At 54.8% G+C, this 22,359-nt stretch overlaps 1 protein-coding gene across 1 annotated transcript; it reads right to left on the reverse strand.

Annotated features, from left to right (window-relative positions):
- Positions 1-2,464: 2,464 nt before the first annotated feature.
- Positions 2,465-6,085, reverse strand: LOC135279529 (serine/threonine-protein kinase pim-1-like). Its single transcript, XM_064386968.1, has 6 exons — positions 5,733-6,085; positions 4,908-5,084; positions 4,511-4,660; positions 4,176-4,292; positions 3,420-3,554; positions 2,465-3,134 (listed from the first exon to the last, which is right to left on the reverse strand). The coding sequence occupies exons 1-3, from the start codon at positions 5,986-5,988 to the stop codon at positions 4,554-4,556; spliced, it is 540 nt and encodes a 179-aa protein (XP_064243038.1). The 5' UTR covers positions 5,989-6,085; the 3' UTR covers positions 2,465-3,134; positions 3,420-3,554; positions 4,176-4,292; positions 4,511-4,553.
- Between the last annotated feature and the right edge of the window lie 16,274 nt (positions 6,086-22,359).

Genomic DNA, 22,359 nt, shown 5'->3' on the forward strand with positions numbered 1-22,359 from the left:
GAAAGTCAGCTCCATGTGCTGCTGCTGCTGCTGCTGCTGCTGTGGGGTCATTTGTCCAGCCCGGCCCCAGAGTCAGGGATCAGATCCAGGCCCTGCTGCTGCTCCCTCGGGATCAGCCCCAGTTTGGGTGTTGCTGTCAGGGCCAGCAGGAGCGGTGGCCGGAGCAGCAGGTGCTGACAGTGCCCCAAGCCCTGGGGCTGGAGGGGTCCCTGGGCTGGGCTGGGAGGGAGCTGCCCCTTCTTCTCCCTCTGCCCCAAGCAAAGCTGGGCAAGGCACAAGTGGGGCAGCACAGCCACCAGGGAGCCTGCGAGTCTCTTCCAGCCCTGGCTGCTCAGAGTTTGGGCCTTGGAGCCTCAGCTGGCCAAAGGCAGCTGCTCCTGGTCCCTCTGGGTGTGCCCCCATGTTCAGCAGTGCTGCTCCATCAGTCTGTGCCCAGCAATGGGGAAAAGCCTCAGCCCTGCAGGGCCAGGAGCTGCCGGGCTCTGCCTGAGCAGCTCAGCCAGCAGGAAGGGAGCTGCTCCACATGGGAACCAGGAGCAAAGGGCTGCAGCACCTCGTGCTGGGGCAGAGCCCGAATTCTGAGAGGGAATAACAGAGTTATTCATGTGCATTGGTGCGTCAGCACTGCAGGTGCTGTGCCTGCAAACACCGGGTTCGAGATCTGCAAAAGAATTATGCAGCTCTTGACTGGATCAGCATGTCAGCAGTGCTGAACTCCAGCACAGTCCAAATGAAACACTTCACACCTCTGCTCATAGCTGCTAGATTTTTTTCTTCAGGGTATCCAGAGAAAAGTAAACAGAGGAGGAGCCTACATTTTCATTGTTTGTCAGAAATGTTTCTCGTTTTGCTGTACATTCCTTTTTTATTACGAGTTCTCTGTTAAAAAAAAAAAGGAAAAAAGAAAAATATGAAAGATAAAAACAAAAAACAAATGTGTAGTGAAAATCTTCTCTAACTTTGGATTAAGAGGTAACTGATCTTTTTAAAAAGAAAACTCAGTTACTTTGTAAAGGTTCTGATGGCATGGATCCATATTACTGACCTCAGCATCACTTTTTTAAAAGATTCTGGGTTTTGTTTGCAATATTAAGTAATTTTAAATTGTGGTTGAATAAATAGGAAATTGAAAGATGGATTGTGCATGACTGTGTCTTGAGTGTAAAAATATTGCAGTTTGGAATTTGGATTTAAAGTGTTGCAAATGAAAATTATAAATCCCAATGGATTGTGTGACGGCAGCTTTTCCTAGAGGATGTGCAGTGCTCCAAGGACTTCATCAGTGGGGTTGGGGGTACTTGGACCTTGTCCTGTGCCACTCTGAGATGTCATGGAATGGAACTTCACCTGCCACCAGCCCAGGTCACCCTCTGCCACCAAAGCTCCTTGGACCTTGTGCCCCCAGGCAGGCACAAAGTGTTTCTGCTGCTCCCCCTTTTACACAAACCCACAGAGAGCTGGGATTTTTCCAAGTCTCATGTCTGCATTGGGCCATATTCCTAAAGAAGCAGCAGCCCATCCTGATGAATATGGTGAGTTTTGTGGATGGTTGTGAGCTCCACTTCCTGCCTAGAAATCCTGAAACTGCTTCTGAATGCTGCTCCTTCAGCTCTTGGACACCTTCTCACACAGAGCTGGGAAAAAAATTTCCTGGCCACCAGTTAAATGGTGAGTTATGCTAAAGTTAGAGCTCTGTGGGAAATCTCTATCCATCCCTATCCTCTTAATATATCCATACATGGGGGTGTTCATGGATTTGTCTTGTGTACAAAGGAAGGAGTGTGCAAGCAAGTGATTGACACTTTCACTGCCCGTGTTCATCCCATACCCATGGGTACAGAGATATTATGGAAACTCCGGCACACACAGAGCCTTCTGTCCATGGATACAGAGACACCCAAGAGTCCCGGGCACACACAGACCCTTCTGTCCCTGGATACAGAGACACCCAAGAGCCCCTGGCACACACAGACCCTTCTGTCCCTGGAGGACGGAGCGCTGTGGGTGGGGGTGGTTGGTGGGCAGCGAGTCCCGGACAGCAGGACAGACTCGGCTTCAGCCCTGCCAGGCCCTGCCAAGGCTCAGTGCAGGCTCCTCTGGAATGGGAAAGCCTTTCAGCCTTCTCCCTGCCCAGAGGGGCAGTGCTGGCCTGGCAGCACAGCTTGTTTTCCCCTCAGGCTGCAGGAGATGAGAACACAACACTTGCCAACACTGAGTGCGAGGCACAGCTCCAGGTGCTCCCCATGAACCTCAGCTCTGGGAGCACTGTCTGCCCCAAGCTCCAGGGGTTGCAGTGGGAGCCCGGCTGGGCTCTGCCCTGGGGCCATCCTGCAGGGACAGCTGGAAACAGGGAGCATTCAGCTGCCACAAATAGCCAAGCCAGGGCTGCAGGGCAGCTGCTCCAGCCCGGACTGCACTGCTGTGTGCTGTGCTCTGGGACTGGGGCTCCCCACACAGGGGACTGGACTGGTGTGCCAGAGGACACAGAGAAGCTTCAGCTTCAGCCTCACTGAGGTGGGTGCATCAGCTGGGAAGAGTGGGGAGGCTCAAGAGGATTCACAGAGCTCATGCTGCTGCAAGGATGAAGAAAAGGGAGTGGGAACTCAGCAGTGAGGAGAGCTGAGGGCTGGAGAGTGGCTCTGAATGACACTAAAATGCCACTGGACCTCTGAAACATTGCTGCTCCTCAGCCAGTGACAGCATGAGTCCCTAAACCTGGGGCTCAGCCCTCCTTGTGGTCAGGTGCATCAAGGAAGGCAACAGAGTGATGGAGACAGCAACGGGCTAGGAATTCACTGGGGAAAAAAGGGAGCAGTTGAGAAGTAAAAGGCAGCTGGGGGAGAGAACTGTTCAGAGAAGGGCTGAGCTACAGCTTGACCAAGCGAAAAATGTCATTTGGAGTCATCCCAGATTGATTTGATTTCAGAAGGTATTGAACAAGTTTAATTTTTGGGGGATGTCATGTTTTTCCTTGGAGGTGTACACTCTGCAAACTTGAGCTGCGTTGTCAAAATGCTCAAGCAAGTCTGTGCTGCAGGTGACACCATTTCTTCTTTGGCTGATTCCGGCCCGGTGCTGAGCTCCAGCAGAGCCCTGGCAGAGCCCAGAGCAGCCTCAGCATCCGCAGAGCCCGGCTGCAAGGAGAGAAAGCAGAAACTGCCCGTCAGCTGAGGGCTCCTGTCCCCTTGTCCCAGCTGCCCGTGGTGCCCAGGCCATGCTGGCTGTGCCCAGAGCAGTGCCCAGCGCTGCCCATCAGTGCTGCCTTTGGGAGCAGGGCAGGAGGGCAGGACATGTGCCCAGCCTGCAGCCAGCCATGGCACATCCACCTGCTCAGCAGCTGCCCAGAGCAGGATGCTCCTGTGCTCGCTGCCATCTCCCAAAAGCTCTGATCCCACCCTGCCAAGCAGACGGGGACCCACCTCATGCCATCCATGGCTGGAAAAAAAGCTGGTCCCAAACGATGTCCTCAGCCTGCTCCAAGGGCACGGCCCATCCACGCCACAGCTGCTCCCAAGAACTTCTTGATCCAGATTGGACCAACCAGAATGCTTCCTCTAGAAAAACAAACAACAAATTGTTGAAAATAGATTACAGACAAAAAGGGAAAAAAAGAACAAAGGTAAAAATCATATCTCTGTGAGGGGATTGAGGAAGGCCCAAGCCCTGCATGCCAGGGAAAAACCCAGCCATGTGTGAGCAAAGCCCAGGTTTTCTCCCTTCCCCCTGCACTGTCCCCCACAATAACCGTGATCCCAAAGCAAACAAGGGCAGTGGAGCTGCCCAAGCCCTTCCTTGCCTGCACAGCAAAGCAGCACCTGTGCACAGGTTCTGGAGTCCCACCTCTGCTCCCACCATGGGGGTTTGTTTGTGTCGGGCTGGCTGCCCCAGCCCCAGCTCCAGCCCGGGGCACGGTGGGTGCTGGGGGCTGTTGGCAGGGCCAGGAGCCCACTCCTATTTTGTACACACTCCAGCCTATCCCACCAGCCCTGCCAAAAAAGCAGCTGGGCAGCTGACTGAAGGATCAGCTGCATCTGCCCCCACAAAGGGGGAACCTTTGCTTCCCAGCCCGGCTGGGCAATGCCCAAATCTGGGAGCATTTCCCCAGGTGTGGACTCATCTGCAAACTCCCTGTGGAGTTTGGCTTTGAAGAAGGTGCCACAATCATAGTGCATCACCTTCAACTGCTGGTGGCCAGGTTGAGGAAGAGGTTGTCATCCTTGATGTCATCCTCGCTGTCTCCTGCAGCAGCAGCCCCACCTGGTACAGCTTCTCTGGGGGCTCCTTCTCCTTCCCTGGGGTGAGACCAGGCTGTCAGGGCTCTGTCCAGGGCCCCAGCTGTCAGGGAACCAGGACAAGCAAAACCTGCTTGGATGGCAGCCACCAGGGCTGGGCAGAGCAGCTCAGCTCCAGCACAAGGGCTGCGTGTTCCCATCCCATGACCCTGGTGCAGTGACACAGGCTGGCTTTCTTTGCTTCTCATTGCCAAGGCATGAGTGCAGCTGTAACTTACCAGGGCCCTGCAGCACAGTGTGCCTGTGGCTCTCTCCCTTCTTCTAGGGCAGATGATTATCCTGCATCCAAGGATGACAGAACACCTCTTCTAATGAGGGTCTGGCCAAGGGGTGCATGGATAAACACCACCCAATCAGATTTTGGCACTCTGGGGAGAGAAACCAGAAACTGCCCGTCAGCTGGAGAAGGCTCCTGTCTGCTTTGCCCCACTATTCCCTGCCCAGGCCATGCTGGATGCGCTCAGAGCTGGGCCTGAACTTTCCCATCAATTCTTGGTTTTGGGGGAGAGCAGGACATGTGCCACCTCCTCAGCAGCTGCCAGAGCGGGATGCTCCCGAGCTCGCTGCTGTCTCCCAGCACTGGTATTGCACCCATGCCCAGAGAAGAGGATTCACCTGGAGAGAGCTGTTGTGGCAGCGAGAGCTGGCCCCAGCTGAAGTTCCAGCCCCTCCTGAAAGGCATCTTCCCACAGACCATCTCGTGCAGCAGGATGCCCAGGGACCAGATGGTAGCTGGCTCGCCATGGTACCAGCCAAAGCGGGTCCATTCCGGGGGGCTGTATGATGGTGTTCCTGTGGAATACAGATGGAGTTCATCAGGGGGATGCTGCTGCTCCCACAGCCTGGCCCCAGCATCCCTGGGCGAGCGGGGGCTGCATCAGTGGCACACAGGGTGACCACTGTCCTCTCACCAGCATCTGGGACTGGTGTAGAAACTTGGGATTGCAAAAGAAGCCACTGGTGTGGGAAGGGGACAGCGGAAGCCCTGGCTAGGCCTGACCATGACATCCAAAGGAAATACCCACTGCATGCTGGGGAAAAACCATGCCCTCATTCTCCCTGCCTGCACTGCCCCAAACATATTATAAAGGCAAGACAAACAGGGCAAGTGGAAAAGTCCAAGCCCTTCCTCTTGCCTGCACACCAAACCGGCTGGGGCACAGGTTCCGACCTCCCTCTCTGCTACCCTCACCCACGACTGTTTTTGTCAGGCTGGCTGCCCCAGCCCAGCCCCAGTCCTGGGCAGAGTGGTGGGCAAAGGCTGCCAGCAGGGCTGGAAGATGGCTCCCCACCCAGCCCTGCTGTAAAGCAACTCAGCTGCAGATTCAGTCCCCTGAGTGGCAGCAAAAGGGAGAATCCCCGCCGCCACACCCAGCTTGGGCTGTGACATGTTGGGCCATGAGATGCCAGGAGCGGTAGCACAGCCCTGTGTAGGCTCACCTGCAAAGTGAGTGTAGGCTGTCTCTTGCAGGTAGGTGCCACAGCCAAAGTCGATCAATTTGGCCTGCCCGGTGGCCAGGTCAACCAGGATGTTCTCTGGTTTGATGTCACGGTGCAGGACCCCGCAGCTGGTGCAGTGCCGCACGGCCTCCAGCACCTGCCGGAACAGCTGCCGCGCCACCTCCTCGCGCAGGAACCCCCGTGCCCGAATGAAATGCAGGAGGTCCTGAGACTGCTCTGGCCGCTCCAGCACCATCACAATGTCGCTGGGGAGCTCAAGCCACTCCAGCAGCTGGATGACACCGGGGAAGCCAGTGGACACCTTGTCCTGCAGCACAACCTCCAGGGGAGCGCTGGTGCCGTCGGGCTGCGGGAGGAGCACGATGCCGTCAGTGGGGCCGATGCTGGGCCAGGGCTGGGCAACCCCTCAGCCAGCCCGAGATGCTCTGCGCCCTGCGCTGGCCCCATGCCCGCTCTCCCTCGGGATGTCCTGGCGGCTTCCACCATGCCGGGGCTCGGCTCATCCCCGCCCGGCACGGCCCGGCTTCTCCCGCTGTCCCGGCTCACTCACCAGCTCGCTCCAATGCCAGATGCGGTTCCGAGGCACCCTTTTGATGGCCACCTGCAAGCCAAGGGGAGCAGCGGGCTGAGCTCAACGCCCGCCCTGCCCAGCCCCATCCTCCTCCTCCTCCTCCTGCGCCCCCTCCTCCTCCGCCCACTGCCGGCCCCGCCGCTCACCGGGGCGCCGTCCGAGAGCCGCGTCCCCGAGCAGACGCTGCCGAATCCTCCACGCCCCATCAGCGAGCCCAGCCGGTACCGCTCCTGCAGGGCCTCCTGCGCCTTCCCTGCGGGCGGGACGCGGCTGTCAGCGCTCGGCCCGGGGCCAGCAACGGCCCCCGAGCGCCCCTCACCCGCCCCGGCCCGGCCATCCCCCGGCGTTCGCTCTCTGGAACGCGACCCGGCAGCCGCGGGGCCGGGGGCCGCGCTGCCGAGCGGCGGAGCGCGGGCCGGGCAAGCCGCAGCGGAGGCGGCGGGAGCGGCTGCGCCGCGTGTGTCCTCCGCGGGCCCCGGGAGGAGCCGGGGCCGGGGCCGGGGCCGGGGCCGGGCTCGGGCTCGGGGTCGGGGCCGGGGCCGGGGCCGGGGCCGGGGCCGGGGCCGGGGCCGGGGCCGGGCTCGGGCCAGGCGGAGCCAAAAGCCGGCGATGCCGCCCCAGCCCCAGGCACTGAACCCCGCCCAGCAGCGCCAGCGCCAGCACGGCCAGAGCCGGGCTGAGACCAGACCTCGGTGGGACGGCCGGGGGCGGGCACGGGGCAGCCCCGCCCGGGGCCGGGGGCGGGCCGGGGGCATGGCCCGGCCCGGCACGGGGAGAAGGAGGCGGGGAGAGGAGGGGAGACCGGGAAAGGGAGAGCGGGAGAGGTACGGGACAGCGGGAGAGGGAGAGGAGAAGAGACTCTAAAGTTTCTTCTGTCGGTGTCGCTGCTGCTGCTGCTGCCGCTGCTGCTGCCGCTGCTGCAACTGAAGCTCCGGGGCCGTTTGTCCCCGTGTCCGTTTGTCCGTTGCCCGCTCGCCCCCGCCTCGAGCCCCACGTTCCCCGAGGGCAGCCCCTGAGCCTCTGCAAACACGGGAACTTTGCCGAGTTCAGCCAAGAGCCAGAGTCTGGACTCCTGCACAGTGGCTCAGGAATCCCCTCAGTCCCTGCTGTGCATTGTCCCTGCTGAGGGTCAAACACTCTCAGAGCACATTCCCTGAATGAAGAATTTGTACCTGACACAAACACTGCACTTACCTCTCCAACATTGCTTTCCAAGGAAAACAGGGGAAGCCAAACTGTGTGTAGGTCATGGTATCTTAAAATGTCTAAAACTTGCCAACTCATGGATCTTAGAAGTGAGATCTGTTTGGAATTAATGGGATGGACAACTAGTGCAAGATGGAAAAGGGGAGCATAAAAATAAATCGAGAAAAACGTCTTGAATTGTTTCAATTTTCATTTAATTTCTTAAAAGCTCTTTCAGTTTTTCTAGAACCCTCTCCTCAGTCCTGTTTGCTTTTTCCAAGAACCTTTCCCGGAGAACGAGGTGCAGCTTCTGTCACAAGGTGTGCCACCAACTGCAGCTTTCCACACTGTGTGTAGCACAACACTTGCAGCAAAGCAGGACAAATATTTGAAGAATTTGGCAGCTTGTTCTTTTCTTTTCCTTGTGGGCTGGGCAGTTGCGCCATTGGTAAGGTTTTCATTGTTACTGTTCTACCCTAAGGAAACATGACAGGCTACCAAGAACTCCTGGAGAATGGAAGCCTGACTGAATGCAGAGAAACAATCTGCAGAGCCTGCAACCAGAAGTGGAGAGCTGTGTGATAATCATTCCAACACCCCCAAGGACATCTTGAAAGTGATCTAGAAGATGAAAATGGGCTGACAGAGGGAGTTTGTTTCTGTGCTCACTTCAGATTCTGCTACATCTGAAATCAATTCTACAGTCTCCATCTAAATGAAGAGTACAATCAGTTCATGAAAAGCACCAGAACAAACTGTACCTCTCAGGAGATGACTGAAAGAATCTGAAAAGGGAAAATGCAGGAGAAATGCATTTCTCAGCACTGCAGTACTTGCCTACCTGGAACCCTCCTCCATTTCCTCTGCATGCCTGGATCTGGCAGTGTCAGTTCTGTATTCGGTGGTGCCTCCAGCCCTGAATCCCCTCATCTACAGCCTGAGGAACCAGGAGCTCAAGGCTGCAGTGAGGAGACTGATCACTGCACATCTTAGGAAGCATTAAACTGATTTCCAATTTCTGCAAATCACTTGTAACATAATTATCTTTTATAGCTCTTTTGCTTTGGTTCTTTGATTTCCCTGTCATTTTCCTTTTTAAATATTCTTCCTAAAGCTAGACGATTGTTTCTGCCATCTCTGACTTTGTTTCTCTCCACCTTCCCTGTGGCCACAGACTGTGACAATGAGGAGCAGTGTTCTCAGTGACTTTAAAAGAACTGAAGGATCTCCCAGCAGAGTTTTCTCCAGAGATCCCTCTATTCTTGCCGTCTCTGGAGCTGCAGCAGCAATGTCTGTGTGCAGAGCTGGGGGCAGAGCAGTGCTGGCCCAGCAGCTGTGCCCAGCAGCAGCAGCAGCACTTGGTGTTGCCAGTGCTGCTGCCGTGGCCCTGCCCCGCTGCCCTGGTGGCCCTGGTGTTGCTGCAGGGCCTGAGTGCTCTCGGGGCCGGGCACAGTCCTGGGGGTGGCAGTGCCGGGGCTGCAGCAGGGACAGGCCATGGGCACTGCTGGGGCAGCGCTGACGCCTCAGGCCAGGCCCTGGGGGCTGCAGGCTCCTTGCCCAGGTTCTCTCAAGAACACGGCCAGGCCAATGCTCAGCACAGAAAAGCCCCAGGGTGAGCAGCCCCAGGCTGGCCGTGGGCAGGCTGGGGGCAAACAGCATGGCTGGGGCTCTGCAAGGGCCCTGGGGGAGATGGGAAGGAGCAGCAGAGCAAGGGCTGATCCATCCCCAGTGCACTGCACAGCCCAGGGCAGCGTCCCAGAGCGTCCTGATGGAGCTGCCAACAACATCCCCCCTCTGCAGCCCTGGCCTCTTCTCCAGCTCACAGAGGTGCTGCATCCTTGCAGGCACAGCCACGGCAGCACTGGCTCAGGAGCCCCTGTTTGCATTGCACAGAACAGGCAGGAGCACCCCCATACTGCTGCTGTGGGGACATGAACCTGAGGGAGCACAAATGCCATCAGCCCCTGGGGCCAGCAAGGGCTGGGGAACACCAGGGAAACCACTCAGCTTTGTCCTGGCCTCTGCAGTCAGCCAGAAAGTTTGTTCCCATCAGCTGGGAGTTTCCTGTGCCACTGCAGACGCTGTTGCTCAGAGCCAGGGCTGCCTGGCAGCCACCCCCAAACAGCCCTGGGCATTTCCTTGGCTTCACCTTTGCTTCCTTTACTTTTCCTTCTACAAATTTCTTCCTGTTGCCCAGCCCTGTTCCCTCCCCTGCAAACAGCCCATCCCTGTTTGCCCTTTCCTCTCTGGCCCCACTCCCCATTGCAGTTCCTGACTTGGCACCATGGGAACGTCCCTTGGGCAGCAGGATCATCCTCCAAGTGCTGCAGGAATTGTCTGCAGGCTCCTACAGTGCCTGGTGCTGCTCCCTTGCCAGAGGCACCCCAGGCCAGGGGGGCACATCTGGGCTGCTGTGTCTGCCTGTGGGGCTCCATGTTCTGGGCAATGAGGAGGAGCTGAAGAGGCTCTGTAGGACTGACAGGATGGGCTTTGGGGCTGGCAGGAGAAGCTGAGGGAACTGGGCTGCTGGAGCTCCTGAAGAGGAGGCCCAGGGCTCATCCTGCAACTGCTCCAAGGGTGGTTTCAGAGAATCCCAGAATCAGCAAGGCTGGAAAAGACCTTGGAGATAAGGTCTTATCCCAGATAACTCTGTCCTGACACTGCCTTGACTTCCCTGAGCCTCCTCTTCTCCAGGATAAACAACCCCAGCTCCCTCAGCCGTTCCTAACATCTCTTGTGCTTCAGACCCCTCACCAACCTTGTTGCCCTTCTCTGGACATGCTCCAGCCCCTCCATGTCCTTCCTAAATTGGGGGCCCAGAACCAGATATAACACTGGAGGTGCTGCCCAGCCTGTGCTGAGAACAGGATAAGAATCACTGCCCTGCTCCTGTTGGCCATACCATTCCTGATCCAGGCCAGGAGCCATTGGCCTTCTTGGCCACCTGGGCACACTGCTGCCTCATGTCCAGCCTGCTGTCCATCAGTGCCCCCAGGTCCCTTTCTGCCTGGCTGCTCTCCAGCCACTCTGTCCCCGGCCTGTAGTGCTGCAGGGGTTGTTGTGGCCCAAGTGCAGGACCTGGCACTGGGACTTGTTCAACCTCACCTTGTTGGATTTGGGCCCTGGATCCAGCCTGTCCAGGGTCCTGTGCAGAGCCCTCCTACCCTCCAGCAGATCCACACTCACACCCATCTTGGTGTCATCTGCAAATTTGCTGATGCTGGACTCAATCCCCTCACACAGATCATCAGTGCAGATACTGAAATCCACGCTGGCTGGCTCTGATCCCTCAGCCATCCTGTGGGTGCCCTGTGATGGCACTCAAGGTGATCTGTTCCATAACCTTGCCGGGCACCCACGTCAGGCTGACAGGCCTGGAGTTCCCCAGATCCTCCTTCCAGCCCTTCTTGGGGATGGGCTCACATTGGCACCTCCACTCCTCTGGGACCTCCCTGCTGAGCCAGGATTGATGGTAAATGATGGAGAGCAGCTTGGGGAGCTCATCCGCCAGCTCCCTCATCCCCCTAGAATGGATCCCATCTGCTCCCAGAGACACCTGTGAGCACCTGAGTGGCTCAGCAGGTCTCCAGCTGCTTCCTCCTGGATTCCAGGGGGCTGTTCTGCTCCCTGTGCCCATCTACCAGTGTGCCCTACTTGTCCTGAGGGCAACCTGTCCTAATATTGCACATTGAGACAAACAAGGTGTTAAGTAGCTCAGCCTTTTCCTTATATTTAGTTATTTTATTCTCCACTGTGTCCAATAAAACGTAGAGGTTCTCCTTATCCCTCCTTTTGCCATTAATTTTTAAATATTTTTTTTTAATAGAAGCCACCATGTGAAGTTCTAACTGAGTTTCCCTATATTTAGTTATTTTATTCTCCGCTGTGTCCAATAAAACGTAGAGGTTCTCCTTATCCCTCCTTTTGCCATTAATTTTTAAATATATATTTTTTTAATAGAAGCCACCATGTGAAGTTCTAACTGAGTTATCACCGCTCGACTTTTCTTTCTGTGTAACCTAACATCATCTTTGGAAACTTCCTGAGTTTTAAGTAATTTTTTCCCATGAGTCCCCACAAAAGCTCCATGGGCAGCCAGGACAGTAATTTTTCTCACCAGCTCATCTTTTGCCATATACTGTCCAGCCTGCTCCTTTCTTCTTAAGATTATTTTCTTGAAATGACTCTCTCCTTCCTGGACCCTATTGTTTTTAAGGGCTGTTTCCCTTTAAAAGATCAGTACCTGATTCAGTACTCCCCAGATCAGCATCCTAAACAGGCCAAAGTCTGCCCTTCCTAATTTTAGTGCAGAAGTTTTGTTGCTGCCCCTCCTGCTTACCCAGAATATTGAAAACTTGATTATTTCATGGTCACTGTGCCCCAGGCAACCTCTGACCCCCACATCTGCCACCAGCCCTTCTCTGTTTGTGAAGAGCAGGAGACAGAGCTTTCCTTGGCCTATGGAGTGTTACCAGAAATTTGGTAAAACAGAAAACTCCTTAAGCCCAATGTAGCATTAAGAAGCAGCATTCTTTATTCAGACAGATGCACAGGGGATAGCTCCTCCCAAAGCTGTGCATGCTGAGTACAGGAAAGTTTCTGTTTCTTTTCTGTATTTTGCACACATATTCGTTGATTGTCCTGGACTAAGCACTCATATGATAATCATTTCCCAGAATCATTAAAATATTTCCCTTCCCCTTTACCCATGTGTTCTTCTGACCTGGGGGTCTCTCTGGTGGTCCCTGGTGGTCTGGACCCCAATGTTCCTGTGGGCCTGGCTGAGCTGGCAGGACACTGAGGCTGGTGAGCTTCCAGTTCCCCTTCTCACACAATGGGCACTGTGTGCTTTCCACAGGCCTGGGGTTCGGGAGAACAAGCTCCAGGTGTGAGCTCACCTGGTGTAGACAATTGATCATCTGGGAACATGAGGTCAGAGAGTGGGCTATGACATCACACCGTGGGTTAGGTGAAGTCATTGAGCAGCTATGACATCCTCTGCGACATCAGCAGGCCAGCTGTGACATCACAGAGCAGAGGTCTGACATCACAGAGCAGACTATGACATCAAAGAGCTGGCTGTGACATCAGAGACCAGCTGTGTGACATTAGAGAATGAGCTGTGACCTCACAGAGCAGGCTGTGACATCCCAGAGGGGCTGTGTGACATCCCAGGAGGGCTGTGTGAGGTCACTGGGTTGCTCACTCTGCCCCAGCTCCCCCTCACAGTTTTTCCCAACAAGTCCAATGCTGTTCATGCCCAGCAGGGTCCCTGTCCCCCGGTATCCCCCCAGCCCACCTGGAGCCACAGCCTCCACCAAAGGATGTTCCACAGGATCCAGCCCAGAGCCTGACATGGGGACAAGGGGCCAGGGCTGTGTGACCAGGACATCAAGGACGTGGATGATCCAGGTCACTGTGGCCTGGGTTGGGTTCCCCAGGACAGGAAAGATGTTAGGCAGCTGGAGCAGGGTTAGGAAAGGGCCTCCAAGGTGGGGCTGGAGCCCTTGGGCTGTGAGCAGAGGCTGAGGGAGCTGGGCTTGTCCAGCCCAGAGTAGGGAAGGCTGAGGGGCTCCTCATCCCAGCCTGGCAGTGCCAGCCAGGAGGGGATGGAGAACACAGAGCCAGGCTCTTCACCGGGGGGCCTGGTGGGAGACAAAAGCCAGTGGTGGAAGGGGAAAGAGGGGAGATCAGCCAGGACAGGAGGAGATGAAATGAATCAGGCTGGTTTCAGCATTTCCTCAACCCCAAAAGCAGCCTGACCTCCCTTCTCCGTCCACCACTGACAGCTTTGCAAATCAGGAATTGTTGGAGCTGTTTTGTCCCCACTCCAGGACAAGCATCCTGATACAAGAATTAATTGTGTTTATATCTATCACAGAACCATGTTTCTCTAAAATTATTTTTAATATGGAAATCACTTGTGGATGGTGGACTCATCAGACTCTGCTGGGATGTTGCACATAGCTCAGGGAAGAGTGTGATTGTCATTAAATCGTGTCCTGTTCAACTATGGTCTGTTGTCCATGAAGAGAAACTTTCTGTGCCTCTGAGTCTCACCAGTTCCTGACCCCCAAAGGACACAAACCTGATGAGTTCTGGTTCCCACTCCAGTGGTGCCACTTGAACCTCCCTCCATAGCCAGAGCAGAGTTCCCTTGTCCCAGGAAGTCCCTGGAAATGCAGGGATGAAGGAAACAGGACAGGCTGTGGGGATCAGGGGCGCAGCATGGCCAGGGATTTGGGGTGGTTGTGAGCCAGGGCAGGACCCAGCCCTTGGCCTTGGTGAACCTCATCCCATTGTCCTGCGCCCATGGCTCCAGCCTGTCCAGATCCCTCTGTAGAGCTTCTCGCCCTCCAGCACAGCCACACTCACACCCAGCTTGGGCTCACCTGGGAACTGACTGAGGGTGCCCTCTATGGCCTTGTCCAGATCAGCAATAAAGAGATTTCACTGACCTGGCCCCAGTTCTGAGCCCTGGGAACACCCCTGGATGGGACTCCATTCCTCAGCTGCTCTGAGTGCCAGGGGTTGGATGAGGGAAATGGTGGGGAGGGGGTAGGGACAAAGTCTGATTTATTGTCAGCCATGAAGGGTTTCGATTTTCATATCTGTTCAGATTGCATTAGGATGTGCTGGGGGTCAGTATAACCTGGGGAGTGCTGATATCAATCTATAAACAGGAAAAGAAAACTTAACAGGACAAAACATTTCCCCCTTCATTGTGTTCAATTTAGTTTATTCGCTTTGAATATAGCCCTGAAATCTGCATAATCAACCACAGAAGAATTGAAACTTAGATGATTCTCAGAGTCTTTTCTTGGTTGGGTGTTTTGAACAAATATTTATGAGTTTTGCCACTGAATTCCTGCACTGAAGAGGTCAAGAAAGAAGAGGCCTCATGTGCAGTAAAATTCATCAGCAACCTCCAAGTGGCTGAGGATCCATCCCCATCAGAGCAGCAATGAACAGAAGTGGGCACAGCTTTGTGGCTGCCCCAGCTTTGGGATGGGCCCTGGGCCTGGAGCAGGAGCAGCTCTTGAGGGCCCCAAGGCTGGGGCCCTTTTGCTGCTCTGGGCACATGGGATGGCAGCAGGGGCTGCAGAGCTCTCAACACCTGAGCCAGAGGGGAGCAGGGCAGCCAGGGAGCCTCCTTTGGCCTTGGCCCAGCACCTTCCCCCATGGCTGGGGCTGAGCCCTGTGTGAGCTGCAGCTGCTGCTGTGCCCTTGGCAGGGGCTGAGGGCATGGGGCCAGTGGCCAGAGCAGCCTGGCCTGAGCAGAGCTGTGGGGCCAGAGCCGGCTGGGCTGGGCTGGGGAGAGGCCCTTGGTGCTGCCCAGAGCTCAGACCAGCTGGCAGAGCTTGCAGGGAGCTGGGCTGGGCTCAGAGAGCCTGCCCCAGAAACCATCAGTGTCCATCTCAGCCTGGCTGAGCGTGCAGGGGCAGGACTCAGGCCAGGCCTTGTGGGGCAGGGCCAGTGCCTGTGCAAGGCATTGAAAACAGGCAAGTGCCCCAGAGAGGAGGCTGCTCTGTGCCCTTGGGGGCATGGACAGAGCAGGGAGGGGGCCCAGGACATTTGTCAGTGCCAGCCTCTGTGCCCAGCCCTTGGCAGCCCTGGCTGCTGAGCCCAGCTTTGGCCTGGGCTGAGTTTGGCTGTGGCCCAGCTCCATCCTCCTGCGGGGCTCAGGGCCTGTTCCCAGCCATGTCCAGCCCTGGCCAGCCTCTCTGCTGGCCCAGAGGCCGGCAGAGCCCGGGGCAGGGCTGTCTGTGCAGGCCCACAGGTGCCAGGGGCTGTGCAGGAGCTGGCAGAGGCTGCCCAGCAGGGAGGCCATGGGGCACAGAGCCCCAAGGCTGCTGTGGGCAGCACGGCACAGGGGCCGTTCCCAGCCGCAATGCTCCAGGCCTGGGCTGGGCCTGCACAGGGGCTGGGCCACCATGGCTGGGCCAGCACAGGGCCACCAAGGGGCCACGCAGCTGCTGCGGGGCTGACAGCAAGGCCAGGCACACACAACAATTGCTGAGCATGGCCTGCGCTGGCCAGGGCTGACTGTGCCACAGGCAGAGCTCAGCTGCCCTTGGGGGCTGCAGGAACAGTCAGGAGCCCAAAGAGCCTCCATGGCTATGCTGCAGACCAAGGCTGGAGCAGGGAAATGCAGGGCTGCTGCGGGATGGGGAGGGCATGGAATTCCAGCACACACCTCAGCTCTCTGATGATCCTGGCACCATGCTGGGCCCTGTTTCAGACTGAGCAGAGCAGATGTTGATGGCACAGGAGCCCTGTGGGGCTGTCATGGACTTGCAGCTTGCAAGGTGCTCTGCTCTCCCTCAGGTGCTCTCAGAGAGATCCAATCCCAGCTGGGCACCTCAGGGCACAAGTGGCACTGCCTGTTCATGGGCACACAACTGATGTCTGCCTGGAAAGGGGCACAGGTTTTAATATCTGTTATTTTCTTAATGTAGAAACAAATGTTTATTATCTGGGTTATTTGACTACTTTAAGAAATGGCAACATTTTCCCATGAGGAACAGGAATTTCCTGGATCTACTGGATTCTTCTACAGATGGTAGAAGAAGAAATACTGATCTTCCCCTGTACTTCTGTCACCAATGTTCAGTCTAATATTTAATGAACCTCTTTCATCAGGTGTTTCCAACTTTCCTGTTTAAATGGCCATGTCTAAGGATGTCTCTTCACTAGACCAGCTGGATCTATGACCTTCCCCTTTCTCACTGATTTCCTTCTCTAGATGCTCTCTAGTCACTCAAGTGCCTCTTAACTGACTGGTTTCATACTTTGAGCTTCAAGGAGTTGCACAATGTTTCTGAAGTTCAAATAAATCTATAATTAATCATCATCTTAATTGTGTTTATATGTGTGTCTATATCTATCACAGAATTACCTTTTCTCATGTGCTTGTCTAAAACTGTTCCTGTATGGAAATCCCCTGAGGATGGGGGACATGTCAGATGCTGCTGGCACATCACAGAGAGCTGAGGGAAGAGCTGTGATGGTTATTAAACTGTATCATCTTCAACTTGTGTTTCTGGGCAAGAAACCTTTCTGTGCCTCTGAGTGTCACCAGGCCCTGAGCCCGAAGGACACAAACCTGATGAGCTGTGGTTCCCACTGCAGGGTCACTTGGACCTTGGTTCTGCACAGGAGAGCTCTTCATCCACTTTCTCTTTTCTTCCCTCTTGGCATGGAGGGAGCTCCTGCCTTCAGTGTGTGACTCGTGTGTGCAAAGAGCAAATCTGGGCAGAATTGGGGCAGGGAGGGTTTGGGGGACCTTGGGATCTGTGCTGGGCACAGAAGTGTTTTCTATTGCTCTGAGACTGTCTACTGTGGGAAGTGGATTTAATATCCAGCAGAGGAATGACTTTGGCGTTTCATGGAGCTGTGCCTTCCCTTGGCTTTGTTGGCTGAAAATCAATGAACATCCCTCTGTGTCTCGGGCAGCTCCTTCTCCAAGGAAAGCAGGTGGGACTGGGAGCCAAGGAGCTGAAAGCTGCAGGTGCAGCCTGGGCTGGAGGGAGCTGAGATTTGCACAAGGCTGCTCTGAGTGCCAGGGCTTGGATGGGGGAAATGGTGGGGTGGGGGCAGGGACAGAGTCTGATTGATTGTCAGCTGTGAAGGAAGGGTCTTGATTTTCATATCTATTCAAACTGCATGAGGAGGTGCTTAGATTCAATGTCAGTTGGAGATTGTACATATGAATGTATTAACAGGGGAAAAAAAAACCTAAACAGGACCTAAAAAATGCTTTCTCACTGTCTTTTTAAAGAGATTATATTCAATTTGAATAGGCTTCTGAAATCTGTCTAATTAACCATAAATTATTTGAAAACTGAAATCAAATTATTCCCAGAGGCTTGGCTTGTTAAGTTGTTCTGAATGTCAATGAGCCCTGGGACACTGAATTCCTGCACCTAAGAGCTGAAGGCTGAACAAGCCTCTGGAGCAGTGAAATCCAGCAGCAGCCTCCAAGTTGCTGAGGATGTCAGCAGCCCCCACTGAGGCCATCCCTGCCCAGAGACCATGGGGGAATGGGCAGACAAGGAGAGCGTCCCTGGGGCTGGGCCAGCAGAACTCAGAGGCACCAGCGGCTCCAGCTGGGCAATGGAGTGTGGAATGTGGCTGGGAAAGCCCTGCCTGGGCTGTGCCAAGCAGGACAGACAAACCCTGACCCCCATCCACTATAAAATTCTCTCATGGAGACATTTAAAAGGAATTGCAATTGTTTGTGTACTCTGAGTTGGACTCCCTGGAGAAATACCAATAAGAGATCCTCAGAAGCTCAAAACAACCAAACAGCCTTTACTGGCAAACACAGAAAAGTGGAGAAACTTCAGCAAAGTTTTAATATGATATTCAATCAACCAAAAAAAACACTTCTTAATGCAATAACGTGGCCCATTCAAATTCAGAAACTGTAAACATGTTCAATTTAATTAAACTCAAAATTTGCAAGGGGGATGGAATTAGAAGATACAGAAAGAAAGACAAAAAACATTTAGGAACACACACACAGCTACTAACTCCTGGATTCCAGCAGTGTTCGGATGGAAATGCCAAAAGGAGGTAGGGTCAAGATGTGTGCTTGCCTTGTGGTCAGCCTTCAATACCCCTTGGTCTTCCTGGGCCCTTTCCCCAGGTGGAAGTTGGGCTCATTTGGTCGCTCAGGAGCTGGGCTGGGGCTGCAGAGGTGGCTGTGGAGCATTGCCTGTGCTGTGCCAGGGACTGGCAGCCACTGCTGGGCTGGGATAGAGGCTCTGGAGGGATTGGGGTTCCAGATCAGGGCAGTGCTGGGGTTCCAGGGCAGGGCAGTGCTGGGGTTCCAGGACTGCCCGTTCCTCCCACACACATGAAATGTTTCCAGCGAACAATCTACTCCAGTCTGTCACGACAGGGAATGTTGGAGGTGAAGTCCCAGTTCCTGCCATGGACACCTGGCCATGAAGGACAGTTCTTTTCCATAGGATTGAAAGCACAGAGCCCCAGTGTTTGGAAGGCAGGTGTGAATCTCACTAGGCCAAGGCCTGCCAGAGTTGTCTGTAATGGCAGATTGTTCTGGGAGTACTCATTGGGTATAGGGAATAGCTGGACCAATCAGGGAGCCCGGTAGGCCAAACCAGCCAGACCTGTTCCGTGTTCCCTTGGTTTTATGGTGCCTCATAGTGTCACAATGGTCCCAATGACTCCATGGGGCCTTGCAGTATCACAATGGTCTCTGTGGTTCCCTAGGCCCCACAATGTGACATGACTCCTCTCTTCCATGAGCCCTGATGTGTCACAATGGTCCTTGGACCCTGGGGGTTTGCTGTGTCACAATGGTCTTCTTTGGCTCCACAGTGTCACAATGGACCACTGATGACATAAGTCCCCTCTGTGTCACCCTGGAGCTTTGGTTCCATGCAGCCCTGCAGTGTCACAAAGGCCTCTTGGTTTCATGAGGCCCCACAATATCACAATGGTTTTCTTGGTTCTGTGGGGTCCCCCAGAGTCACTATGGTCTCACTGGTTCCATAAGGCCTCACAGTGCCACAATGCTTTGCTTATGCCATGGGGCCTCATAGTGTCACAATGGTCTCCATGATCCCATGAGTCCCCTAAATGCCCCTTGGTTCCATGAGGCTGTGAAGTCTCTTAATGGTCTCTCCATTGTTCCATGAGGCCTTGCAATGTCACAATGGACCTTTGGCACTATAGGGTCTTACAGTGTCACAATGGTCCCTTGGTCTCACAGGGCCCCACAATGTCACCATGGTCCCTTGGTGTCACAGAGCCCCACAGTGTCACAATGGTCCCTTGGTCTCACAGGACCCAGTGTCACCATGGTCCCTTGGTTCCATGGGCCCTGTGCTGCTGCATTCCCCCCTCCCCTTCTCAGGCCGCCCTGCCAGCTCAGAAATGCTCCTTGGGCCTCGGCCTTGGCCAACAGCCCCTGGGCTCAGCTCCTCTGCAGCTCAGCACAAACACTGTCTGCTCCAGGCACTGCTGCTGCCCAACCAGCTCCTGGTTGCTGGAGGAGCACCCTGGGAACTGGTTTTATTCCCTCAGTGGCACAACATCCTTGTTCTCACACTGCCAAAAAAAGCTGTTGATGCCAAGTGTGGCCAGGATGAACCATTGCTGTGACTGCAGCCCCTCTCTTGGGGCCCTACAAACAGCGCTGCAAAAGGAGCCCCTTGGAGCTCTCCTGGGCCAGCGACTCCCTCTGAGTGGGGCCTCTCCCAGCCGGGAACTGTCCCGTTTGCTGCACTCGGGGATCCCTGAACAACGAGGGAGCCTGGGCCGATCCCCCCACTCCTCCAGGCTCAACCCTTCACCCGCTGGGGAGATGCCAAAGCATCCACAGGGAGCATTTGCTGCCCTCAGGGGAATTTCTCACAGGTGCCTTGCACTGACTCTTTGTGTCTGTGTGCACACAGGAGTGCCTGTACTGAGGAAATGTGGCAGAAATGCTGCTGTCGGAGGGGTTGGAGTGCCTTGGATAGCTGAGTCAGTCAGGCCTGTAAGTAAGGTTAAATCATAAGCTGTAAGTGAAATTAAATGCTGCTAAGAGTTGTTCTTGTGCTAAGTTGTTACATTTAATATAAGTTATTAGCTAAGTTAAATATTGTTACATGTTATTCCTCTTTTAAATTGATAAGTCATCGGTTACAAGTTAGGTTAAATACTGTTAAGTGCTGTTCTTTTGCTTCATTGTGAAGTTTAAGGTATCAGTTAAGGTTAAGGTATAAGTTAAGTCCTGTTAAGCTTGAGCTCTGTTTAGTCCTGTTCAGCTTTTAGGCCGTATTCCTTTTGTCCTTGCCCTCCCTCACTGTCCTGTTGTCACACACACACCACCACACACACACACAGGGTCAGGTCTTGGTTTATTTCTGGTTTGATTGTCTGGATTTTGTATGGTTTTGTTGTTGCTTTGTTTCCTTGGTGTGCCTGAAGTGTCCAGTCAAGAGTGACTCTTACCAAGGAACTTTGTGGTGCTGTCACTTAATATTAAATCTGGTTGTTGCTGATGCCTTGCTGGGGATTTTTTCAGCGCTCTCAAGCCCTCGTTTGTAGCAGGGTGAAGGAGCCCTGGCCCAGGCTCTGGCCCTGGGAGACACGGGGATGCAGCCGGGGGATCCCTGTCCCCCTGTCCCACCCCCCATTGCCCTGGCCCCCCGTCCCCGTGTCAGGCTCTGGGGTCGATCTCGTGGAACATCCTCTGGGGGAGGCTGCGGCACCGGGGGCGGGGGGACCCGGGGGGACAGGGGACCCCGCTGTGCACGAGCAGCATTGGACTGCTCTGGGGGAACTGTGAGGGGAGCTGGGGCAGAGTGACCTCCCCAGTGCCCTCACACAGCCCCTGTGACCTCACACAGCTCCTGTGATGTCACAAAGCCCCTGTGATGTCACGCAGCCCATTTGTGATGTCTCAGCCCACATTACGATGTCACAGTTAATCTTGTGATATTACACAACCTACCCTGGGATGTCACACAGCCATTTTGTGATGTCACAACCCTTCTGTGATGTCACACAGATAGCCTATGAGGGCTGAATCCATTCTATGATGTCCAGCCTATGATGTCACAGAGCCTATTCTATGATGTCACAGGCAACTCAGTGATGACACGCAACTGCTCTGTGATGTCACAGCCTGCTCTGTGATGTCACAAAGCAGCTTCATGATATCAAAGGGCCAGTGCTGGTATACCATTCTGTGATATTATAAATCCGCACTGTGATGTCACAGAAGATTTGGTGATGTCAAAAACTCACCATGTGATGTCACAGTCTGTTCTGTGATGTCACAGCTGGCTCTATGATGTTACTCCGTCACGCGGTGATGTCACAACCCACTCTCTGATGTCACAGAGTCACCTTCCATGATGGCAGAGGCTACTCCATGGCCTCAAACCATACTCTATGATGTAACAGCCAGCTCTGTGATGTCACAACCCTCTCCGTGATGTTACACAATCCTCTCTGTGATGCCATACTGCCACTCTGTGATGTCACAGCACACACTTTCACATCACAGCCTGCTCTATGATGCCACACAGAATCCCCTCTGTGATGCTGTTGCTACTTAATGACCTCACACAACAAACTCTGTGATGTCATAGTCCAACCTGTGACCTCACACAGCCCTCTCGGTGCTGTCACACAGCCCCTTGCTGACATCACAGCTGCTCTGTGCCTCTAGGACACAGCCACAGAGGTGCCGCTGTGACACAGCCCCCTCTGGGACATCCCCCAGCCCCTGCCAGTGCTGAGCCCCTGTCAGCTCTGGCTGTGCCCTGCTGGTGTCCCTGAGCTGCCCTGGCAGTGCCCCAGCCCTGCTGGGCTGTGCACAGGAGCTGCTCCTGGCCAGAGCTGTCTCTCTGCAGCGCTGCCCTTGCCAGGAGCTGCCTCTGGGCCAGGAGCCCGGCCCAGCTCAGCAGCACAGACACAGCACCACGACTTTAATGACCCTCTGGAGATTGGGTGCTCTTTGCATCAGACTCAGTCCCTCAGAGTGTGCTCAAAAACCTGTCAACATCTCAAAGTCAGATTGAAACAGAGAAGTTTCCTTGAGGGGTTAATGGTTCCCATTGAAGGACACAACTGAGAAACTGTCCCCAGGTTGCAGCCAGAGCAGAACACTGGAGGCAGTGATGACAGCTGGGGACAAACAAGGCAAAGGTGTCTCTGGTGCTGAGCAAACCTGGATGTGTTTCAGGAATGCAAAGGGCCAAGGCCTGAGCCCCAGCCCCTGGCAAGGCAGATCCTGTTCCTCCCTCATTGCTCAGGGCTCTTCCCGGGATGGGCACTGGGATGTGGGGATGTGCAATGCCAAGGGCAGCACCATGGGCTGGCCCC

Source organism: Passer domesticus, chromosome 12 (genome assembly GCF_036417665.1).
Source record: "Passer domesticus isolate bPasDom1 chromosome 12, bPasDom1.hap1, whole genome shotgun sequence".
Lineage (NCBI taxonomy): Eukaryota > Metazoa > Chordata > Aves > Passeriformes > Passeridae > Passer > Passer domesticus.